Source organism: Alnus glutinosa, chromosome 2, assembly GCF_958979055.1.
Source record: "Alnus glutinosa chromosome 2, dhAlnGlut1.1, whole genome shotgun sequence".
NCBI lineage: Eukaryota > Viridiplantae > Streptophyta > Magnoliopsida > Fagales > Betulaceae > Alnus > Alnus glutinosa.
In genome coordinates, this window is record NC_084887.1 from 29,197,881 (window position 1) to 29,224,274 (window position 26,394).

Genomic DNA, 26,394 nt, shown 5'->3' on the forward strand with positions numbered 1-26,394 from the left:
ACCCTTTTGGGTTGTCCGAGGAAAGGATTCGGGCGGATTCTTTTCTGGATATCCTTAGTCCCATCCTTCGAAAACCCCCAACCGGGAGGTTGCAACCCTTTGTATCCTTTCCATGACCCTTTCGGGTTGTTCGAGGAAAGGAATCGGGCGGACTCTAATCGGGATATCCGTAACCTTATCCTTCGGAAACCCCCAACCGGGAGGTTTCAACCCTTTGTATCCTTTCCATGACCCTTTCGGGTTGTTCGAGGAAAGGAATCGGGCGGATTCTAGTCCTCATCCCTTTGAAAACCCCCAATCGGGAGGTTTCTTCCCATTGAATCCTTGCCATGACTCTTTCGGGTTGTTCGAGGAAAGGATTCGGGCAGATTCTTCCCTGAGCATCCCCACCATAACTCTTTCAATTCGTTCGAGGGGAGGAGTCGGGTGGACGTTGATGTAGCTTGATCATCTTTGGAGAAGTTTGATGAAGAAGTGCTTTCATTCTATCTCGGACTGCTGCTTTATTCTTAGTAGAGATCAATCGATCCCTGGGGGTTGTCTGTTCTTCCTTGCTCTCGGCGTTGGACTAACTGAGAAGTTTCTTGCCTTGATATCCTTCCCATAACCCTTTCGGGTCATTCGAGGAAAGGAATCGGGCATTCTTAGCGTTATACCTTTAGTAACCCCTAACCGAGGGGTTTCTCCAATTGCATCCTTTCCATGACCCTTTCAAATTGTCCGAGGAAAAGATGCAGGTGGATTCTTTTCTGGGTATCCCCCCATAACTCTTTCGAGTCGTTCGATGGGGGATGTCAGGCTATTTCTTAGACTTCTACAATTGTTGATATGAATTGGAAAGAGATCTTCTTTATTGAATATAAAATTGTGGAGAAAAACAAAGAATTACATATAATATTTCTTCAAGTGCTCGGCGTTCCATGATCTCGGGAGTATCTTCCCTGTCACGGTCATCAGGCGATAAGCCCCTTTCTGATGGCATCCTATTACCTTGTAGGGGCCATCCCATTTGGGTCCCATTTTGCCTTCCGTTGGATCTTTCGTCATTAAGCTCACTTTCCTGAGTACCCAATCTCCGAGTTAGAACTTTTTAGGGACCACCTGTTTATTGAAATACCGAGCTGTTCAATTCTGATACGCTGCCCATGTAACTTGAGCGTCGTCTATTTTCTCCTGCAAAAGATCTAGATATACCTTGGCCTTTTCGTCGTTAAGCCCAGGATTGTAGTAAGCTACACGAAAGCTCGGGGATCCCACTTCGACTGGTATCACAGCCTCGGCCCCGTATGTAAGTGAGAATGGCGTCTCGCCTGTTGGAGTTCTTCTTGTGGTTCAGTACGCACCTCTGGAACATATTCAACCCATGCTCCTTTCTTCTTATCAAGCTTTTTCTACAATGTCCTTACCAGGGTCTTGTTTATCGCCTCTACTTGACCATTCGCCTTTGGATAAAGTACCGAGGCATAATAGTTTCGGATATGAAGTTCTGAACACCACCTTCGGAATGGTTCACAGTCAAACTGCTTCCCATTGTCTATGACAAAAGCATGAGGGATCCCGAACCGGCACACCACCGACTTCCAAAGGAAACTTGTGATATTTGTTGTAGTTATAGCTGCTAACGCTTCTGCTTCTGCCCATTTAGTAAAATAGTCTACAGCTACAATTACAAACTTCCGACCCCCTTTCCCTACAGGCATTGGGCTGACAATATCTACCCCCCATTTCGCAAATGGCCATGGAGAAGTGAGGGGGGTAAGCTTCTCAGGACTTGTTTCCATAATTCTTGAGAACCTCTGGCATTTGTCACAAGTCTTGACAAGAAAAGCCGAATCCTTTCTGATCGTAGGCCAATAATAACCTGCTCGGATGGTTTTTTGTGCCAGCATCCTTCCTCCCGAATGGTCTCCGCACACACCTTTATGGATTTCCTTGAGAACATAATCCGCCTCTGTCTTAGAGAGGCATTTGAGCAGGGGTTTGAAGTATCCTCTTTTATATAGTACTTCTCCGAGGAGGCAAAACCGTGTTGCTTGTATCTTTACCTTCCGAGCCGCAACCTTGTCCTCGAGCAGCAACCCATTTCTCAGGAACTGAATAATCTCTATAGCCCATTCTAGTTCATCTGGTGTTGGATCTGCTTCCATGAGGTTAGGCCTCGGGGTTATCAATGGCTCGGTCAAAACGATAATCTGCCTTCTAGACGCTTCAATCTCTTCATCTGTTCCTGAAGCAATCTCCGAGAATTCATCGGCTCGGATATTTTCATCCCGAGGTATCTTCGTGATGACGACCCTTTCGAAATAAGATTGGAATCGACGCACCTGTTCCAAATATCTGGCCATTCGATCTTCTTGTGCTTCAAATTGTCCTTGAACTTGGCCCACCACTACTTGAGAGTCACTTCGGATTTCAACATTAGTTGCTCCCATCTCTCGGGACAATGCCAAACCTGCTATTACGGCTTCATATTCGGCTTCATTATTTGTTGTGACAAAGTCCAGTTTTATAGCAAAACTGAGCTGTTGACCTTCAGGATTCCTGAGGAGGACGCCTACCCCGCTTCTGCCCTGTGCCGAGGAGCCATCCACAAACACGACCCAGGTTAATTCTTTTGGAAGTTCTTCTACTTCGGGAATGTTGCAAAATTCCACCAAGAAATCTGCCAGAACCTGTCCTTTGATAGCCGTCCGAGGATGAAACTCGATATCAAATTGTCCGAGTTCCATTGCCCAGTTGACTAACCTTCCCGAGAGGTCAGGCTTTTACAGAACCTTCTTCATCGGATACTCGATTAAGACTCTAATAGCGTGAGCCTTAAAGTATGGCCTCAATCTCCTGGCTGAGATAACCAAAGCGAACACCAATTTTTCGATCCGAGGATATCTTTCCTTTGCTCCATGAAGTGCTTTACTCGTGAAGTAAACTGGTTTCTGAATTCTTGAATCTTCTCTGACTAGTGCCGAGCTTACCGCCGATGGGGATACTGCGAAATATAGATAGAGTATCTCCCCTTCAGTAGGGCGGCTCAACAATGGAGGGTTTGTTAAGTATTCTTTCAACTTTCCTAAAGCTTCCTCACATTCTTCACTCAACGTAAATGCTTTTCTTAAAATTTTAAAGAAGGGAAGTTACTTATCTGTTGACCGTGAAATGAAACGGTTTTGGGCCGCAATCCTTCCTGTCAGCCGTTGGAGTTGTTTTATTGTTCTCGGTGCCTCCATCTCGAGGACAACCTTGACCTTCTCTGGGTTTGCTTCGATGCCCCTCTGTGATACCATGAACTCCAAAAATTTTCCTGAAGAAACTCCGAATGCACACTTCATAGGGTTAAGCTTCATCTTGTATTTTCTCAGAGTCCGGAAAGTTTCTCGAAGGTCTTCTATATGTTGGTTGCCCGAATACTTTTAACCAGCATATCATCTACGTATACCTCAACGTTTCTGCCAATTTGATTCCGAAACATCTTGTTCACCAGTCGCTGATAAGTGGCTCCCGCATTCTTCAAACCGAAGGGCATCATCTTATAACAATAGAGTCCTCGGTCTGTGATGAAAGCAGTTTTCTCTTGATCTGCTTCTTCCATGTAGATCTGGTTGAATCCCGAGAAAGCATCCATAAAGCTAAGGAGCTCGCGTCCAGATGTTGAGTCGACCAACAAATCAATCCGAGGCAAAGGAAAACTATCCTTCGGGCATGCCTTATTCAAGTCAGTGAAATCTACGCACATCCTCCACTTACCATTAGACTTCTTCACCAGTACCACATTGGCCAACCACTCGGGGTAATCCACCTCCCGGATAAATCCGACTTTCAATAACTTCTCTACCTCTTCTGCAACAGCTTGATTTTGTTTGGCGGCAAAAGTCCTTCTTCTCTGTTTCACTGGCCGATGATTTGGGTCCACATTCAGCTTATGGACAATGACCGAGGGATCAATCCCTGGCATATCTTCATGGCTCCAGGCGAATACATCACTATTGCGCCTTAAAAACGCCACCAGATCTTCCTTCACGAGTTGGGGGAGTTGTGAGCCTATACGAACTTTCTTTTCCGGATCACCTATTTCGAACTCCTCCAAGCCTTCCACAGGCTCCCCCAACGGTGACTGCTATTTCTCGTCCTCCTTAGCTTTCTCACCCAGATTGTGCTACCTCGGGGTGTCTTTCAGGGATAAGTTGTAACAACACCTAGCCTCTTTCTAGTCTCCCTTAACCACTCCAACTCTTTCTTCTGTCGGGAACTTCATACTGAGATGCGGTGTTGAGGTCACAGCTTTTAAGTCATTGAGAGCTGTCCTTCCGATAATGGCGTTATAGGCCGAGACTCTGTCAACTATCAAGAATTTCACCATGATGACCTTTTGCCTCGGATAGGTCCCCGCCGTCACAGGGAGATCGATAGAACCGAGAGGCAACACCTTTTCTCTAGTGAAACTCTGTAATTGGCATGAGACCGGGACCACCTTCTCCCGTGGGACTCCCATGTAATCAAAGGCTGACTTAAACAGAATATCGGCTGAGCTCCCTGTGTCAACAAGGATCCATCGAGTCTAATAATTTGCTATTGTTAGGGTGACCAAAAGGGCATCTGTGTGCGGAAGTGAGACTTCAGCATAATCATCATCCGAGAACCCTATAATCAGATGGTTATATTTCCGAGACTTTGGGGGCTTTTGGACCGAATACACTTTGAAATCATCCAGCTGCCTGGCATATGCCTTCCGAGCCGAATTGGACTCGCCTCCTCCAAATCCTCCCGAGATGGTGTGGATAATAGGAAGGTTGCCTTGCTGCTCCACCCGAGCTCTACTCCTACTCCTTTCTCTTCTTTCTTCTCCTCGAGGCCGAGGTACTGGTTCTCTGCTTCTACCTCTTCTTTCTTCCTGCCTCGGTCTATAGTTTCTCCTTTCATTCCGATCTTCTTCTCTTCTAGGTCGCGGATATTGGTCCCGCTCCTGTTGGTTTCTCTCATTAACGAGAAATCGGACTAACTTCCCATTCTCAATAAATTTCTCAATCAACTGTCTCAGTGATACACACTGCTCGGTCAGGTGTCCATATGAATCATGGAAGGCACAATATTTGTGAGCCAGGCGTGGAGGCGGATCTCCTGGAATGGGTCTCGGCCTCTGGTAATTCGGATCTTTTTTGAGTTCCATAAGCACCTCGGTGAGAGAGGCATTTAATGGAGTCCACTTGTAATCTCTAAAATTCTTCTTCGCCTCCTTGTACTCTCCAGGACCAGCCTCCTGTGTGGGCCCGAGATTCTTCTTCTTCTTGGGCTTCTCGGTGGAAGGTTGTTGTTGCTGCTGGGAATTACCGAGAAGGGCTCGGAGTGTTTCCTCCTAGTTAATGTACTTGTCCATTTTTACCATAAAAGTATGAAGATCCTTCGGTGGTTTTAACGCCAAGTCCACCATCAACGGTCCGTCTTTCTTCAATCCTTGGAAAATTGCACCATAAATGAAGTCGTCTGGCGCACTTTCTGTCTCCAACCTTTCCTGATTGAATCTCCATAAATAATCTTTTAAAGACTCGTTTGGTCCCTACTGCACAGAGAGTAGATACCCTCTGGGTTTCCTCCTGGCTCTTCCGGACACAAACTGGGCCAGGAATTCCCTTCCAAGGGCGTCGAAATTATCAATCGACCTTGGGGGAAGGTTTCTGAGCCAGTCTCGGGCCTTTCCTGACAAGGTCAGGGGAAAAGCTCGGCATGCCACAGCGTCAGGTGTCTTGTGTAGGGACACATGAGATTGGAAATTATCCAAATGCTCCACCGAATCTTCACTACCTGAAAAAACAGGGATATCGGGTACCTTAAACCTTTCAGGCAGGTCGAAGTTGGATACTTCTTCAGTAAATATAGACTCCTTATGCTGAAAGAGGTTGTCCACGAGAGACTCCTTCTTGTCTCGCTTCTGATCCATAGTTCTTGATAGTGCATCATACTTTATGCCCAAGTCCAGGACCATCAGCTGCAGCCTTCTTTCGGAGTATGTTGGTGGAGGTGGAATCGGATTAATAGGCTCCACACGGTCCTCGATCCACGGCTCAACTCTCTCCCCTGACTCTTCCAGGTTTCCACTAGGATTTGTTCCTTCAACCGCATCGTGATTCAATGGTGGTGGAGTCTGAGCAGCTATCAACAAAGCATTCTGAGCCAGCAAGTCCTGCACATTCTTTTGCGCCTGAGCCAGTTGTTGGCTTAGCTGGGTTATTCTGGCCTCTGGACCGGCAAACTCTGCTTCTCCACGGACATCATCTTGATTAGGGCGTCGCACTTCTTCTTGGGTTTCGTTTTGAACCGGATTAGAATGTCTCGTAGTCACTATCATGGATTTATTTTTCGTAAGAACAACTCTTCGTTCCCACAGACGGCACCAAACTGTTGGTACAGTTTTCGGTATGGTGACGTGTCGCCTATTGATTCGCTGATCCCTCAACCTTGATTCCTGTAAAACAACAAACAACTAGTCGGGGGTGCCGACTACGCCCACTCCGATGCCTAAGTCAGTTCAAATCAATTTCCTGGAACGTATCTGTAATCTCAAAAGCTCAGAGAGAATAATCCTAAGACCTGGTGTGATGGTCTTATTTATAGGTTGGTAGTTGCAGTCTTACTTGAATTCTTGAAGCCCAGTTGAACTAGGAGTTTGAGTCCTAGTCTAGTTGAACCTTAACCTTATCATCAGGGAATTTGAATAAGGCTACAGAGTCCAAATTGAGTTGCATTCGTACCTTTTTAATTTTAATTCCACGTTACTAGCCATCTTATCCTGTTAATAATGGGATAAAGGCTTATCCCTGATCTTTCGGGATACTGGCCTTATCTCACTCGAAGACAATTGTAACACACTTCGACCAACCCCCGAGGTGATAATATCCGAGACATGTTTGCTCCAAAAGGACTAGGAGATCTCGGAATATTGCCGCACCATAACAGGGTTGTGGAAGATCCGAGGTGTTATCATACCGAGGCCATCTTATCCGAGGTGTTATCATACCTAGGCAATCTTTGTATACCGAGTTGTGATTCAACTTCCCGAATGGTCTCGTAGCTTCTGTCAAATCTCCGAGGCATAAATATCCGAGATATGTTCGCTCCGATCAGACTAGGAGATCTAGGGATATTTCATACCGTTACTGGGTTCGATAGGACCGAGGCGTCATTATACCTAAATGATCTTCTTCTACTGGGTCATAACAAATGTCCGAGATGTAACTCGAAGATGATTCAAGATCAAGATCCACGTGTCCTCGGGGTTAATTTTATCCCCAACAATAACGGTTCTTTTCCATATCTGCCGGATACTTTAGCTTTGACTTGAAGTCAATAATGTGTCACGCGCGCGGGGACTCTCAAGGTTGCTAGCTAGAGAAGATTACTGGAACGCGGTTTATCCTTTTATGACCGTAAATCTCACGGTCTTTTCTTATGATTCAGCCACTGCATACGAATCTGACGCTCTACTTTGATTACCTTGCTGTTTCTTTTCTATATTAGGCGGATACTATCGCGAGCCCCAAGGCCCAAGCCCCAAGGTTCTCCCAAAAAATTAAAAATTAAAAAAATTAAAATTTTGTCCCAAATTTTATTATTTTTTCTAATTTTGGCCCCCCCAAAACTTTTTTTTTTTCAATTTGACCCCCCCAACTTTGGGGGGCTGGCTCCGCCCCTGATCGCGATGTTACCAATTATTACCATTTGAACATGCAGTACCATTGGGATTATGTGCAAGTACAAAGTTAAAGTTTCACTTCTCTAATTATATGCAATCAGTAGCTCAACCTGGAAGAAGCTATGAATTGCGGCTTCATATTGTGGTACAAGCAAGTGAAGCAACTGGTGGGCAGTGTGGGTACAAGATCACAACACAAGCAGGAGTGAATTCGCTTGCTATATATATATATATATAATATTGTGCAAATGGGACTTTTCCATTCACGTGTATCGTGTATCGTGTATCAACAAGGGTTTAAAATTAAAACATCCCTTGTGACACTCTCGTATATGTTCACGTACGTGCTATCACAACTACCGCAGAATATTCTCTTTTGGTTTTTTAGATAGATTTTCCTTCAGAGTAACCTCAAGTGATCGATGGATACTAACCAATAAATTAAACTGGTCACATGAAAGAAAGAAAAAAATATCAATCCCCGTTACAGTTGAAAGGGAGAAGCAGATATTACAAGGCTCAAGCTTCAAGGTCACGAGGACTAATCCACAATACAAGTTAGTCAAATGAATATGTTTTCCCTTTTTAGCTAATTCACACATCATTATTATCGCATAGTAATTACTGGTTATACCATCGTACGATAAAGTAGTTGGGCGTTATTTTTTTTTTGATGAATAAGTAGTTGGGCGTTATAATATATAATTAGACGTCCAAAGTCTATCCCTTTCCTTATTGTTATCGATCATTCTCCGCTAGTGCTCGATGGCCACTCATATCCATTTTCTGTATTTTCCTTAATTAATACATCGATTACCCATCAGTTCTACAGAAATTAATGGAGTCCTGGCTTCTCTCACCGTCTCCTTTTCTTCTTTCTTTATATTTCTTGTTGTTGGTAACTTTCTTCGAGATTCCCATATCTCTATGCCGTGATGATTCCCACTCGTCAAGCTGCAGCAATTTGTTCAACTGCGGAGAGATCAACAACATCGGGTTTCCTTTCTGGGGAGAAACCCGACCCAGTGGTTGTGGGCATCCTGGACTGAAGCTCAACTGCGAGGAAGTGTTACTAACATAAAGATTAGGAACGTGACATACCGCGTGCTAGATGTCAATCCCAAAACCCAAATACTCAAAATTTCAAGAGAAGACTACTTGACCGGAATTTGTTCGCCAGAATTAGTGAATACCACTCTCGACCCCACACTTTTTGATTATGGCGCCCCTGGTTACCAGAATCTTACATTAGCCTACGGTTGTGCTTCTTCTTGGTTACCTCTCCCTGGACAACTCAGTTGCCCCACAAGTGGGGATGTGCAGGTGGAGCTGGGAGCTCATGGGCCTAATGAGGAATGTAACGTAAGCGTGGTTGTCGCAGTTCTTCTCAGTAATCCATTATTGACGTTGGTTTTGTCGGAATTAGAGCGAGTCATTAGAGAAGGATTCGATGTGGAATGGAAGGTGGATACTGCAGCGTGTAGGGACTGCATGACAGACTGTGGTTATAACCTCAAGTTGAATCGACCAATATGCTATTTCTCCCCATCTAAACCAGGTACGGACGTATTTATGTACATCCTCACAACCTCACACCTTATCTTCACAGCGGATACCATCAAAGCACTAAATTTTTTTTTTTTTTTTTTTTTTGAGCATTAGGGAAATATCGTTTTCACGGCCACCAAATAACCAGTGACTTCTCTTCAAAAAATAAAAAATAAAAAATAAAATAACCAGTGACTTGAAACCGTCGTTAACATTGGATTTGGCTTCTATCCGGTAGTTTGCTTGATGGCCCAGATTTACCAAGAGGGTTTTAACCCAAAACCAAACGGCGTACTCCAAACAGCTGGACCAAGAAACATTTTCCGTCTATTTTCTTTTTTTACCTCCACTTTTTCAACTCTCTCCCTGCTTTTCTTCCCCACGCCACCTCTCCCTACACACCACCCAACTCAAGCACGAAGAGTCCCAGAGACCCATGCAGCACCCCTAACAGCTCGTGCACCCGGTCGAAGACCTGCCCTCCCCGTTCCCGTTCGGTGACCTGGGTTCGAGCCTCACGGACTCAGAGCTTCGAGAGACCACCTACGAGATCCTCGTCTCGGCGTGCCGGAGCACCGGACGAGGTCGTTGACCTACATCCCGCAGTCGGAGAAGGCCATTGTTGGTGCGATGGGTAGGGAGAGGTGGCGTGGGGAAGAAAAGTTGGGAGAGTTGAAAAAGTGGAGGGAAAAAAAAACCGAGAGCTCTATTTGGTCCAGTCCGTATGTTTTCACGGAAGAAAATAGACGAAAAATGTTTTTTTGGTCTTACTGTTTGGAGTACGGGTTTGGTTTTGGGTTAAAACCCTCTTGATAAATCTGGGCCATCCAAAATCAGTAGGATTCGGCTTACATACTGTTATTTTTTTAACAGCTAGCAGATATGCTGTTAAAAAATGAGCAGCCAAGATTTAGTTTGACTAGTTTTGCTCAAATGACAAACGCCGTTTGTGTCTTTACTATCGGATACGTTAACAGGCAGAAAAACATTTCCTGTTGAAAAAAAATAAATAAAACAAAAAAACATGCACATGGGAGAGAAGCCAATTAGGGCCCCACAGACAGTCCATTTTCGTCAAAGCAATTAGAAATTCTATGCAGTGAGAAGTTTTGAGACTACTCATCAAGCTTTCACACAGGACTACAGGAGAAACCAATTTTGTTATGCGCACAGTTGTCCGAGACAATCTAAATTGTTCCACACAGCTGGAATGTATGTTATTTTCAAGTTATTTCAATTCCTTCAAAAACGGCATGCATCGTCATGTACCAATTCCAGATTCTTCTATGAAGAGGCAATGTGGGCTGGATGCTGGCTAATGTAATGGGTCAGTACGTGTCTAGCCTATCATGGGCTAAAGTAGTGGAATGTGTAAGAGGGGGGAGGGGTGAAGCAGTTATCTTAGGTTAATGGGTTTAGCAGTTATTTGTTTCAGTTGTATTTAAACCAAGTTACATTGCTGAATAGAGTATCCAATTACTCAGAATCTTAAATCATGAGGAATTGACCATTTGAAGTATCAAAACAGAACTTTCAATCACAAAATACAATCTCTAAGAAGTAAGCTCATAACAAGTAGTATCAGAACGGCGTTCTTGCGATCATACAAGAACCATTGAATTGGACTTTCTCAAGTTTGATGGGACTGACCCAATCAATTGGATCTTGTAAGCCTAGCAGTTTTGTTTTCTTCTTATAGCCAAACAACATGAAATCAAAAGGTGCCAATAGCTGCCTTCCACATGGAGGGAAGATCACTTACTTGGTATCATTGGCTGATGGATTCAGGTCACACTGGGGGATGGGAGGAATTTGTAATTGCCCTCAGGGTAAGGTTTGCTCCCTCAGCTTTTGATGATCCAAAAGGGGCATTCACTAAGCTCAAACAAACATCAACTGTGGAGGAATATCAAACACAGTTTGAAATCCTTTCCAATAGGTTCCAAGGCATGAGTGAGGAGTTTAAGGTTAGTACATTTCTAAGTGGGTTGAAGGAAGAAATAAGGATCACAATAACCATGTTGAAACCAAATGCACTAACAACTTTTGGGCTGGCAAGGTCGCAAGAGAAAGAAGTTAACCGGAGGAATAGAGGTCACAAGTATCAGTCTTGGCTAACCAATTCCCATAGTTATACCAAGCTAGCCCCATCACCTAATACCCCTCGAATCACTGCCCCAAACATACCCCCTGAAACACCAATCCCACATATCCTACCAATTTCAACAAAAGGCCCAGCATACCTATTAGAAGATTAACACCAGCCCAAACGCAAGAAAGAATGGAAAAAGAGCTTTGTTACAATTTTGATGATAAATTTCAGCTTGGCCATAATTGTAGCCGACCTAGGCTTTACTTGTTGGAAGGAGTTGAATTGAGAGAACAAGAGGAAATAAGGGTAGAAGCAGTAGTCCAAAAAGAGGAGCCCGAATGTGAAATACAAGAAGCAGAATTATTGGGCATTTCTTTGCATGTTCTGGTAGGAGCTCCTGCTCCTAGCTAGAACTATGCGATTGATATGAAGAGTTGGGTCACAAACCGTGGTGATCCTAATTGACACTGGCAGTACACACAGCTTTGTGGATCAAAATGTAGCAAAGAATATTCAACTACCAGCACAGGAAGGAAGCAAGTTAACGGTCATGGTGGCCAATGGTGATACAATTCTTGTCCAGGGTGCTGTAAGACAGTCTCCTTCAACTTACAAGCTAGGGTACACTTTCCAAACTACGCTAAATTTCTTAACTTTAGGAGGATGTGACATGGTGTTGGGGGTGGATTGGCTAAGCACTCTAGGTCCTATCCTTTGAGATTTTATTGAGCTTACCATGAAGTTCACACATCAAAACTGGGAGGTGGCATTGCAAGGATTGGTCCTAGCCGCGACTAACCTGGAGGTAGGAGAGGCTATTCCAAAGAAGGCAGGAGCAGATTGCAAAGGAGTTTGGTTACAACTTGTAGGGACGAAGGCACCAAAACCAAAGCAGTTCCAACATCCAGCCATCACCGATTTGTTAGATGGGTTCAAGAGCATATTCAAGGAGCCAACAGAGTGGCCACCAACTAGGAGCTTCGACCACAAGATCAATTTGACAGAGGGAGCTCAACCAACATGTGTAAGACCTTACAGGTACCCTTACTACCAAAAGGAGGAAATTGAAAAGATAGTTGGGGAGATGTTAACTACTGGAATCATCAGGCCTAGCCAGAGTCCTTATTCTTCTCCAATATTGCTAGTAAGGAAAGCCGATGGAAGCTGGAGGATGTGTGTGAATTATCGTGCCCTTAACAATGACACCATCAAAGATAAGTACCATATTCCTAACATTGATGAACTTCCAGACGAATTACATGGGTCTGTCATCTTTTCTAAACTCGAGCTTAGGTCTGGTTATCATCAAATCAGGATGAAGCTAGAAGATGTACCAAAGACTGCATTTAGGATCCATGAGGGACACTATGAGGAAGGATGCCTTCAAATGGAATGAAAAGGTTGAGGAACCTTTCAACCTACTCAAGAAGACAATGTCTACTCCCCCCGTTTTAGGTCTCCCAGACTTTTCAAAACCTTTTGTAATCGAGTGTGATGCCTCAGACGAGGGAATAGAGGTAGTATTAATGCAAAATGGCCAACATCTGGCTTATCTGAGCCAAGGGCTGAAAGGCAAGAATTTGAGCCTATCTACTTATGAGAAGGAGTTACTCGCTCTGGTAATGACCATAAGAAAGTGGAGACACTAATTGCTAGGGCAAAGCTTCAAGGTCCGAACTGATCAACAAGCCCTAAAGTATCTATTGGAGCAAAGAATTGGCACTCCGTCCCAACAAAAATAGGTGTCTAAATTGCTAGGCTTTGACTTTACAATGGAGTATAAGAATGGAAGGGAGAACCGCGCCGCAGATGCCTTATCCGGAGTGGAGTGGCTAGAGACACAACCAGAGATCAACCAGCCAGCAGTGGACACAAAGGCCACTGAACAAACCGCAACAAGCAAGGCAAAGGGCATGGCAGAAGTTGACATGGAAATACAAGCAATTAGCACTGAAACACCTCAGTCCCACATTGGGAAGAGATGAATAGTTCACATAGAGTGATTGGTTTATAAAGATATTCATGTGTGCTAAGTCCCACATTGCCTAGTTACTAGGTGAAACTGGGCTTTATAAGAGATTCTAGGACAACTCGAAATTGACTAGTCCTTTTGGGGTGATAGCGCAGATGTGGCTAGCGTTTTTTCTTGGGTCGTTACAAATGGTATCAGAGCCATTGCTCAGCCTGAGATGGGGGCAGCGTGCACAAGCCCCATGAGGGTTGCTAGTGAGCACTCGCTGGGACGCCAAGAATGGGGTGATCCTATGAGGGCCGCCAGTGGGGACGCTAAGTTCCAAGAGAGGGTGATTGTGATGTCCCACATCGCCTAGGTAGGGGAATGGGAATGTGCTTATATGTATAAACACATCCTTCTTGACACAATGCGTCTGGAGCCCAACTGGTTTGGGTGGAAGGAATAAAGCCGTGAGGTTGAGGGATTTTGCCACCTTGAACAATTTGGGATATGATTTGTTGAGTGGATTCTCTAGTCTTAGCCTCATGGAATCGGCTATTTGATCTCTCTTTGCCAATTTACTAAGGATTTCCACCCTAGTAATGCTACACATCACCCCCTTCATCCCTCTCCAATCCTCCAAAAGCCTATGTGACATGGTCCCCTATAGCATTTGGTGCATAAAGATTGGTTTTTTAGTTGGGTGGGATGGGGGGTGAGGAATAGAATTACTCCTTCCACCCATATCACATGCACATGAAAAACCCTCCTTGACAATTCTGTATACTATGATATTATCGTTATTCCTTCTATGCTTCCCCTTTTATTGTTTTCTAAGTTGTATCGTCGTCATCATATAAAGAAGTCTAAGTTGTTTTGTGTTCTTGTTGCAGAACAATCTTTGAAGCGCAATTGGCGGCTTATAGCTGCAATTGGTATGATGATCAATATCAGATAAAAGTTATTCTAATCTATCTTATAATGAAAAGACATTTATCTTTTTGTAAGTTATTCTTGTTATTTTTTCTGTCCTAATGAAGTATATGGCCTTAAACATTCTTTGTGTGCATGCATTTCCACAACTGTGGCTGGGATTGCAGTGATCTTTTTGGTTATTATTTGTTGCATTAAAAGAGGATACATTTCAAGTAATTCAATGGTCTGGTGGAAAAGAGATGCAAAGAATGATCACTTTAATACTGAGGAAATCATAAAGAATTATGGATTGATAGCCCCAAAGCGATATACTTATTCAAATTTGAAGAAACTAACCAACTCATTCAAAGAAAAAGTAGGACAAGGAGGATATGGTGTTGTATACAAAGGGAAGCTACCTGATTGGCATATGGTGGCAGTGAAAATCTTGAGCGTGTCCAAAGGTAATGGTGAAGAATTTATCAACGAAGTGGCTAGCATTAGTAGAACATCTCATGTTAATATAGTCACTCTTCTAGGTTTCTGCTACGAGAGGACTAAAAGAGCTATAATCTATGAATTCATGCCAAATGGATCTCTTGACAAGTTCATATATGATAAACGATCTCTAATTACAAATCATCACTTGGACAGCAAGACCATGTTCCAAATTGCGGTTGGCATTGCTTGAGGACTAGAATACTTGCACCGTGGATGTAACACAAGGATCCTACATTTTGACATAAAACCACACAATATACTTTTGGACGAAGATTTGCGCCCAAAAATCTCTGATTTTGGCCTTGCTAAACTACGCAAAACAAATGAGAGTATTGTGTCAATGACGGGAATGAGAGGGACTGCAGGATATATTGCACTAGAAGTATTTAGTCAGTACTTTGGTGGGGTCTCTCACAAGTCTGATGTATATAGCTACGGAATGTTGGTTTTGGAAATGGTTGGAGCAAGAAAATAATTTGATAGTGGTCTCTCTGAAACTAGCAAAAGATATTTTCCACAAGGGATTTATAACAAACTTGAACAATGTGAGACATTTGTAACTTTGGCGGATATAATAGAGAAAGAAGAATACAAAGTAAAAAAGATGATAATGGTGAGTTTATGGTGCTGATGTGGTCTTTTGTTTACCAAAATATATCAATAATAAAATTAACCACTCGCAATAGAACGAATCCTTGTAGGATAAGGCTATAGAGAGAGTGTCGAACCTTAAGGACTACGTATGTGTTGTTATCAAGCTTTTTGAGATTAAAAATAACTTAATTTAAAATATGTTTGATTTGATTTTTTTTTTAAAAATAAATACATAAAAGTAAAAGACATAAATTTAAAGATAGTAGGGATGAGATAAAGAATAGGGGATTGATTTCACCACTCACCGCATAACAATGGTCAATCATAAATTAACAAGGAAAACTCATACTCTGCATGATATAGGACTCGTCTCACTCGAGTAGTCAAAAAATTACCTCTAAAGAATAAGTATAATCCATCTTTGGTTGGCACGGACCGTCTACCTAACCACTAAGATGCAGTACGACCTGTCTTCCCTAGGCATGGACTAGCTACGTCTTTAATAGGATATACACACAATCAATGGAATAGTATAACCCATCTTCGGTTGGCACGGACTGTCTACCTAAATTACACTAAACTAGGGTGTAATACAATCCGTCTTCCCTAGGCATGGTCTATCTAATCCTCTTGATCATATGTCAATTAAAACCGTTGTATAACAATCATTCACATAATCACAGAAAATATGAAGGATTGAGTTCAATCAATATAAAAGACTTTCTAAGACAAGATAAGAAATTCATAATGATTGAATATAAACATTAAAATCAATTCTCACAGTTATACAACTATCATGCATAGAGAAAATCCCAAATTAAAATACAATTAAACCATCGTTACTTGGAAAGGGCTACATCAACTCCCTATTAGGAATTTAGCCGCTCATCGTGGTGCTGGGATGACCTCCTGCCATGTTCTTCTCCTCTTCAACTTGTCAGGCCTCCGAGAAGAATTTTCTGTCTAAATCTAAGCACAAGCCCAAGCACTAAGCACACCTTCTCTTAAAGCTTAGGGGTCTATTTATAGGGAGCACACAAGTCCTAGAAGCCCTTGGAATTCCAAAAAAATCATCTCTCGAGTCTTCTTGTCCAAGTAGGAGATTGAAACTTCAATCCAAGTAGGAAAAGGATTCCAAATTCGGCAAGAATTGCGGTCTTTTATTGTAAGACAATTTTAGCATAGTAAACGTTTGAATTAAAGAAAATATATTTCAGACATATTTGTTGAATATTTTATTAGCTTTCCAACGCCACCAATTTCATTGCAATCCGATATTTGACGCAAACGTTATGATCCAAACACTGAGACAAATGCAGAATCCAAATTTGAATCCAATCTGATTTTGACTCTTAGTGGAGAAATTCCGATTTAATCTTTCACTTGATTTGATTAAACTTAACCACATCATATAGGTATTCTATTATGATTGGTTAAGCTTAAACATATCTTCTAGGTCTTCTCAAAGTGTATTTTAAGCCCAAAATTAATGGAATTAATTGCATCTTTATTTAAAACCTGAAAACATTAAAACAATACAAAATCAAACAAATAATAATGCTAAGGAATTAACATATGCAAGTTAAGGGACTTGAATGTGCAACATTCAGCGCTTATCAGGTGCACTCAAACTAGTCCTTTAGATCGGCCATCAATGGATAAGGTGATTGAGATGTTAGAAGGTAGCCTTCAATCTTTACAATTTCCACCAAAGCCTGTAATGCATTCACCTGTGAGGTTGCCTCAAGATTCTCCCACAAGTTCACAGTCACAGAATCCAACATTTTAAATGGTTACAATTGTATCATGGGATTCAAAAATTTTAAATAAAGGATTTGTGTTGAGTTGTCTTCTCGAAGAGTGGTGCAAAAGCAAACAGTTTGGAATGGATGAGTAAAATTGAGGAAGGGTTAGAAGAGCTTTGTGAACTTCATAATCTATGTCGAGGACTTTTTTTGAAGAATTAAAATTTGAGAAAAGACTTTAATTGTTGATTGCTAGCTAGGCTTAATCTTCCATATTGGCTTTGGTTCAAAAGCAATGTTGATGCAGGACTACATACATGTAAGAGGGGGAATTGTGATCCTCTCCATTTCAAACGAAATGGATAATATCTATTTTATGGACATGATTTAAATTAAAGTTGATACATCTAACGGTGTATATAAAATCAATGTTGACATGTTTAAAAAATTTAAATAATATGAAATCATGTATTTACACCGGCCATTAGATACACCAATTTCAAATCCTGGCAATTTAAAAGCTTTCAAATTATAAAAAATAGAACATATGAATACATATATTATGGAAAGTTTGAAGATGCTCGGAAGTCTGAGTTGGCTGCAGGTATATATATATTGCAACTTCTCTATATATATGGATTCGATACTTTGCAGACCCTTACCCTTAAAGGAACGTTAAACCACAAATATACTTTCTCTTGAGAGAATCACTCCTCAACATTAGGAAGAGGAGGTTTGAAAGAAAACATAAACCTAAAAGAAATTAATGATAAAGTGTCTATGGTCACAGGATAAAATTCAAAGGGTTACATTTTGCTTTTATTTCTTTGAATAATGTTATAGACTTCAACTATAACTAGGTCACATTCTTTAACTGTGATTAAGTGATAGTCTTCAACTATAGTTAGGCCACAATCTTCAACTCTAGCTTGGTTCTTGAACTCTTGATAGAGTTTAACAGAGTTAACTATTTATTTAATTTAAATTCCAATCTTCTTCTCCCAATATTAAAAAGGAGTTTAAACCCACACACACGTGAGTGAGCGTAATTCTAGAATAGGTTATTGTTTATTTCCATCATCAGCGATTCCCTTATGTTTAGGAGGAAAGATCCAAAATGTAAGAGAGTTCAGGAATTGAATCCAAAGCCTCCGTGGGAATTGTGGGTGTTTTGATAACTTCAGTATATATTTAATTAAGCACCCGGCCGTATCTCACATCTATACTAATTAAGCGCATGCCCATGCATAGATGTCATTTATAACATAAATATTAAACAACAAATCTATCTATCATGTTGATCACTAGCTACCAATAAATATTGTACGTTTTTAATTTCAAATTATTCATTGTTCTTCCACCAAAAGAACTACATTCCATTACTAACACGTTACATTCCCAAGTATCCAAAAAGCCTTATTTTAGTAAGACATAGGAGGATATTACATCTTTCCTACGAGTAAATAAGAATAAAAAAAAAACCAAAGGTTGCTAACTTACTCACACGTACCCCACCTAACACATGTGCAATTGTGCATTGTGCACCTAACACCGGGTTAGATTGTAATTTTATAGGAAAAAGTGCGATTTTAAATTAAATCACAAAAAATGAATTGTTTAGGAATTGTTTTAAAAAAAAAAAAATTGCGATTTGAAAACGCTTTTTCAAATCGCATACAATGTGGTGCTTTTTTAAAAACGAATAATTTTAAAGGCTAACTTACGATTTAAAGGTCAATCTGTGATTTTGCTAAACACATATAACTGCGTTCTTAAAAATTACTTTTTCAAATTACGTTTTTTTAAATCTAAAATCCAAACCAACCCTAAGATCAAGAAATAATATCTAAATTAATAATGCTTTTTACCTATATATCCGTCGTCATCGAGTGGCAACCAATATTAATTAGCGTATTGTGCAAGGCCATTAATTATTAGAAGGAAGGTGAAGTCTTTTACGGTGCCAGGTCAAAGATTATTTATATATGGGATGTTAGGCTATCTCCAACAGAGTAGTTATTTTAACCAAAATAGTCAAATATGACTATTTTGAACATTTTTTCCCCTCCAACAGATTAGCCACTATAACTTTTTATCTTCAACATTGAATAGTGAATAGCCAACACTGACTATTCACTGTTCACCTGTTTATAAATTTTTTATCAATATTTTCTCTCTCTCTTCTTCTCCCTCTCTATCATTTAATAAAAGAAAATGATTAAAAAATAATATTTTAATGAAATGAAGAGTAGAATAAAGAGTATTGTTGGAGTGTTTTTAACTGTTGGAGTAGCTAAAGTAAATATTTGTAGTTTTTGAGTAGCTACTTTAACTTTAACTGCTGGAGATAGCCTTATATATTGGGTATTTTCAGAAGGGATCCGTTTCAAAAGAAATCACGTACAATTGCCACCCACTAGCTTGTCATATATATATACAACCGATTGTTGCTGAATTTCAGTGCTCAGTTAATTTGCTATGAGTCTATGACTAAGAATTGTGTAGCCTTGTGGGTCAACATTGATGAGTTAGGTCATTTTCTTTACTAAGGGACAAACGTCACAAACCGGCCAATACAAATCCTACGTACGTACATCTACAACGCAGGATTTTATTTTTAAAAATGGTTAAATACATAAATGCTACCTGTGTGATTTAATTCCCTCTCTAGCAAAAACATATCTGAACTTTAAAAAGTGACAAAATTAATGTGTATGCTACAAGTTTATCAATTTGATATTTTTGGCCCATCTACCATCTAAAAACCTAATAGAATTTTCGTTACGTGTTTAAAAAGTATTGTAAAACTAATAAAATGGTGTCACGTGTACAAAATGATATCTCAACTTGATATTAACAAAAAAAAAAAAAAAAAAAACTTTAAAAAAATAAAGGTGTGAAAAGGGGTGGCTGGACAAACTTCTCATTTGGAATGCGGTTGAGGTGGGGGGAGAGGGGTTTAGCCACCCCTAAAGACGCTACGAGAGTGGTTAGACCACCCCTAGCATGGGAGAATGGTTTGCCCGGCCACCCCCTTGTAAAGTTTTCGGGGTGGTTCGGGCCACCTTTTTACTTGGAGATGGTTAGGCCACCCCTAAAAGAGGTTATGAGGATGGCTGGACCACCCCTTAACCTGGAAGTAACCCGATTATCCTTTAGGGAGTTTTTGAAGGTGGCGGGACATCCCCCTCACTTAGGGGTGGTCCAACCACCCTTGAACAAGCTTTCAGGGTGGTCCAGCCACCCTTTAGTAGGCCACCTCGAAGACTCCTTAAGGGAGTGGTCGGGCCATCCTCCATACTAGGGACTAGATAATCTAACCACCCCTGAAACCTTCTTAAGAGCACTCCTATCAGACTCCCTAAAATGGTTCCCTTCCTTATATTTAGAAAAAATTTCATAAAAAACATGAAAAAACACCCTCCATCAGACACCCTAAATTTACATAATTTCCTTGGGAATCTACAGTAACTATGTAAATATACATGGTTACTGTAGATTCTCAACCTAATATTTTAATTAATAAAAAAACCATCTCTCTCTCCTCTCTCCTCTCTCATTCCACCTTCCCCGTGCTCCATCGTCTCTACCCCGTCAAAGCTCAAACTCAATCAAAATCAAAAATTTCTTCTACCCCGGTAAAGCCCCAAGCCCTAGGATCACCAAAAATTTCATAGTTTAGAATTCCACCAGAATTCCACCGAAATTTTACAATTCGAAATGTCCGGAATTCCACCGAAAATTTCCTCTTGTTTCACCAGAAGTTTTCACCTCAAGCCACTAGAATCGTGCCCTCAACTTCGACGGCGTCGACCCAGATATATTCACCCACAGGAGATCGGACCTTCCTCTCACCGCGTCTCTTTCTGATTCGATCTCTCTCCCTCAAGCTCTCTCTCTCGATCTCTCTCCCTAATTCGGTCTCTCTCCCGGGTTCTCTCACTCTACTTGTTTTGGGTCACAGAGAAGAGAGGAAGGAAGGATCAAGAAGATGAAGAAAGGGAGAAGAAAAGAAGAGAAGAGGAAGATAAGAAGGGGTGGTGGTGGGTTTTGAGAGAGATAGGACGGAGATGACAAGAGAGGAGGGAAGAAAAAAATGAATAAAAAAAAATAGGAAGAGAAAGAATAATAAAATAAGAGTAAAAAAATAGTATTTAATTGATATTGAGAAAATTAAAAGAATCTATTGTGGCGTGTTTTTTTATAGGGAAGCAAAAAGTAGTTTTATTCCTTAAATATAGGGAAAATGATTGAGAAACTGATGGGAGTGCTCTAAGGGATAATAAATCTATAAGTTTTTAGATGGTAGATAAACAAAGTATCAAATTGATAAATTTTAAAATATAAGTATCAATTTGGTTACTTTTTAAAATTCAAGTACCTTTTTGATAAAACAAAAAACCGTAACACCATTTGTGGATTTAATCCATTATAAAACAAAGGGGTACGTATTCATAGTTTGTTAACTTTGTTATAATGGATTACCGACATCACATTCATATGAGAGGTCACAGTATTAAGCCTTGAAAAAGAGGACATTCCTTTTCTTTCGTGAGCCTTGATAAATAATACTTATTTGAAAAGAATAAATATAGCTCGTTCAGTTTGTCAATGCGTTTTGAAAGATTTTTTTAAACAATAAAATAAAAAATTTTATATGACGTAAAGGTGAAAATTATTTTTTATTTTTTTAAAATTGTTTGTTAATATTTTTATTTTTGAAAAGAAAAAACGAATAAGAATGTTAACAAATAGATAATTTTACTGTCAATCTTCACACAATTTTGCATTGACCATCATTATGCAAGTTTTAACATTGATTACAAACCTTGTGAAAATATGGAAGCTTTATATGATTTACCATACTTACCAACGCTCGAGTGACCTAAAGTTTTCACTGCCATAGGTATCTATAGTTTAATTTGGGTGTGAGACACAAAAATTGGTTAATTAGGTTTTCAACCTGGTTTTAAGAATTGGATATTTGAGACCAATTTTTAAGAGAATTGGAGAAGGGAGGGATTTAAGATTTGAGAAACTATATTTGACCATCTCATGACACAACTATTGACTGATTTTGCGATCTTTTTTTTCTTTTTTTTTTATTAAAAAAACCACAAAATCATGTGACCACCCCATGACACAACTATTGACCAACTTTGCCTTTTTCTTTTTTATTTTATTAAAAAAACCACAAAATCATGTAAATGAGTTGGGATCTGGTTGCAAAAGTAGTCAATAATTATGTCATGGGATGGCCAAATATCATTTCTCTTAGGCCTCGTTTGGTTTGCGAAATGAGTATTTCATTGGGGAACAAAATAGTTATTATCAGGATCAAAGAGAATGGAATAGTTATTCAGATTCTTTAGTTTGGTAACAACTCATATGCTTTAATTGGAATCCAATCAAAATTACTAAAAAAAAACCTAACATTATATATATATATATATATATTTTAAAAAAAAAAACTTAAATTTTATTATTATTTTTTTTTGAAAGCTAGTGGGTGGCCAACCACCCATTGGGATGGTCGGCCACCCACGAAATAGCCGGGGGTGGCCTGTGCCACTCCCAAATGGCACCAGGGGTGGTCGCACTATCCCGGAACGCCTTGGGGTCCACCACGAGGCGTTCCAAGAGTGGTACGACCACCCTCAGCCACTGTAAAAGGGGGGTTGGGGTTTCCTTTTTTTTTTTTGAAATATTTTTTTGAAAGAAAATAAAAAATAAGGGTGGTATTTTTTGAAAAATCTAGTTTATTTCAATTGAAATAGCTATTCCTCTCATTTTTTAGAGAAATAAGCATTTCTCTTCGTAAGGGAATAGTTGGGAATAACTATTCCAAGGCATTGACCTCTACCAAACATAGAAGGAGTCTATTCCGCGAACAAAACGAAGCCTTAAGGTTTAGAGATTAATTTGATCAAATTAACAGCCTGGTTTGGATTGTGACGTCATACATATTTTAAAAGGCATTTGTTTTGCAAATAAAAATTAATTATTATATATATAAAATACAATTATAAAATTAACGGTAAGCGTGTCACGACTAAAAAAGTGTTGATCATAATCACAATGCTTAGGGAATCTGTTGCAGATGATTTTTTTGTGATTTTTATGGCATTTTTCAAATATTTAAGGAATGAAACTATCTATATATAGGGTTTCTGCTACTAGTAGTACTCAAAAGACTAAAGAGTACATATATTGAGCTACCAAGGATTAAGAAAGTAATACCCCCTAAAGAGGCTAGAGCAAGGCCTAATTGAAAATGAATCGAATTATTGTTCGTGTCATAAAGACCTTTATGTTCGCACCCCAATCGCCCCTCCGGAGGAATATATGCTTCTAACAGATATTTTATATGGCTCTTCAAGTTTTTTTTTTCTGATTAAAATGATATTTGGCTACCCCATGATATAACTATTGATCACATTTGTCTTTTTTATTTATTATTATTTATTTTAATAAAAAAGAAATCACAAAACCATGTAAATGGGTTGTGATCTGTTTTGCAAAAAAGGCAAAGGTGGTCAATAAAGTTGTGTCATGGGATGGTCATTGTGATGTCCTACATTGCTTGGGTATGGAAATGGGAATGTACTTATATGTATATTCACACAATTCTTTAAACAACGTATTTTAAAGCCGTGATGGCCATGAACCTATCAGAACTCCACAGTTAAGCGTGCTTCTACGAGAGTAGTACCAGGATGGGTGACCTCCTGAGAAGTCTGGTTCTGGGGAGAAAAAAGCGAACAATATTGTGTTATTAGGGTGGGTCGTTACAAATGGTATCAGAGCTATTGTCCAGCCTGAGATGGAGGAGTGTGCACAAGCCCATGAGAGTCGCCAGTGGGCACTCGTTGGGACGCCAAAAATAGGGAGATCCCATGAGGATCGCCAAGGGGAACTTTGGGTCCCAAGAGAGGATGATTGTGATGTCCTACATTGCCTGGTTATGGGAATGAGGATATACTTATATGTATATTCGCACCCTTCTTGAAACAACAAGTTTTAAAGCAGTGATAGCCATGAACCTAATAGAAGGCAAATGTGGTCAATAAAGTTGTGTCATGGGATGGTCATTGTGACGTCCTACATTGCCTGTGTATGGGAATGGGGATGTGCTTATATATATATTCACATCATTCTTAAAACAACGCGTTTTGAAACCGTGATGACCATGAACCTATCAGAACTCCGCAGTTAAGCGTGTTTCTGTAAAAGTATATTCACAAAAACAATGCGTTTTGAAGCCGTGATAGGATGGTCATTGTGACGTCCTACATTGCCTGGGTATGTGAATGAGGATGTGCTTATATTCACATCATTCTTGAAACAACGCGTTTTGAAGTCATGATGGTCATGAACCTATCAGAACTCCGCAATTAAGCGTGTTTCTGTGAGAGTAGTACCATGATGGGTGACTTCTTAGGAAGTCTGGTTTGTAGGAGCCAAAAGCGGACAATATTGTGTCATTGGGATGAGTCGTTACAATTATTTAGAGCTTAGTTGTCTCATGGGGAGACTCATTTGTGATTAGCTATTTAGAGCTTTAAAACAGACCTTTATCTATTGGCTCTCAATATGAGACATGATACACAAACATCTTTTGTATATTTTATATACATCTATTTTTTAAAAAAAATAAAAATAAAGATTAATCATTTGATCTGTAAGACCTACGTGTGGGTCATAGACATACAATAATTAATTAAAAACAAAAAAAGTACAGAAATATATAAAAAAAAAAAAATGTAAAAATATAATTTATCGTTGGGTCTAGATCTAGCGGATAGGTTTTGAGTACCATCCAATCATCCATGATCAATGGAGCTAGTCTTTTGTGTTTGTATCTATATTCTGACCAATTCAAACACGCCATGTCATTGAACAGGGAGGAGACCCAACCCACTCATCTTCAAAATTTGAAAGCCTTCAGATAAAAGAGGGATCAAAAGGCAAACAAAAAGAACAGTGCATTAAAGATGAGATTAAAAAAACGTAAAAATAAAAATGGTTATAAATTACTAAACTTAAATTTCTTTTACAGGATTGATATTTTTTTATGAGCCGATCAATCTTTTTCTAACTGAAAACATCACTGAATGAGAAATAAAGAATTTTGCTAAGCATATCTCATATGTAATGAATAAAGTTCTTTTCATAATATTTCTTTTAGAATTTTCATTTTAAAAAGAACATTTATATTATGAACTCTTGAAGTTTGACCTCAGTTGTTAATTAATGCTAGAAATATTTTATCCCATTATGTTAATGTGATAGTCATTAATTAATCTAGACCCTTGGATTCTTCTCTTGTTTCCTCCATAGTGGAAAGAGTCGTGTACTGTGCCTTGTTGAATACAGCCGTTGAGATGGGATGAAAAGTCTAACTAGTCTCCTAATTGTGAATTGACCGTTAGTTGAAAAGCCCCCTTTCTGTATCTGATTACTTCCAATATCACTCTCTCTGAAAATGAATCCTAATCTCTACAACATCAATATAATGCGTCTCTTTGAAAACTCACCCCCAACCCCAACTTCGTCAAAGCCCACCACCTCTAGTTAATATACACAACATAGTAACATATTAACATTATGCATATTTAGTCATCTTCCACAATTACGGGTTTCCCTGCATTTGTACATATACATGTCACTTCATTAAACTTTGTTTAAATAACATTGCATTAATTTATGCTTCTTCGTCACTTAATGACTAATTAATGAAAAACTAAAACTAAACCAAAACATCACCTTCTTGGTTGTTTCCCATTAATGGTTGTTTTTCCTTCATAATTATTTCTACCATACGTTTGATAGCTACCAGCTCTTCATGTTGTGCTTGATACAAGACGTTTTGTGATTCGTACAAATTCTTCAAACGTTCCATCTCAGTAGCCATTGCTTGTTCCCTGGGAGTAGGCGCACTAGAGATAAATCCTTCCCCAAAGGTATACGAGGGGGATTTACTGGGTGTCGGCCCTAGTCCCACCCAGCATACATGACCCGATTGTTCCTGTCCTAATACTTGTCGGCACCCATTGTTAGGTGACCAATAAATCGACCCCTGTGAACATAGAATCTGCACAAAGATATACTTACCATAACTATATTCACGTAATAATACGTATTTAGCACTTGCCATAGCTTCTCTAGCTAGTTCATTCACAATGTTCCCATCTTTCTTGGTATGCGTGACCGTGAACATATCACATTGGTTCGGGGTTTCTCCTGTTTCTTCCTCCTGCAATATCACTCACATTATCATGCAAGTTTATGATCTAACTAGAGTACGTACGAGCCGTGAACTTTTTTTATTAATTGCCCGAGTTATACGTACCATTTCTCGTGC

At 39.9% G+C, this 26,394-nt stretch overlaps 1 protein-coding gene and 1 pseudogene across 1 annotated transcript; both read left to right on the forward strand.

Moving 5' to 3' along the window:
• Positions 1-8,620: 8,620 nt before the first annotated feature.
• LOC133860467 (LEAF RUST 10 DISEASE-RESISTANCE LOCUS RECEPTOR-LIKE PROTEIN KINASE-like 1.3) lies at positions 8,621-10,538 on the forward strand (the record flags this gene model as incomplete). The annotated part of the gene is made up of 2 exons (XM_062296066.1): positions 8,621-9,239; positions 10,368-10,538. Coding segments are annotated over 2 exons (672 nt in total), but the record flags the coding sequence as incomplete, so codon positions are not given.
• Positions 10,539-14,416: 3,878 nt separating this feature from the next.
• On the forward strand, positions 14,417-17,228 carry LOC133859278 (PR5-like receptor kinase; annotated as a pseudogene).
• The last annotated feature ends 9,166 nt before the right edge of the window (positions 17,229-26,394 follow it).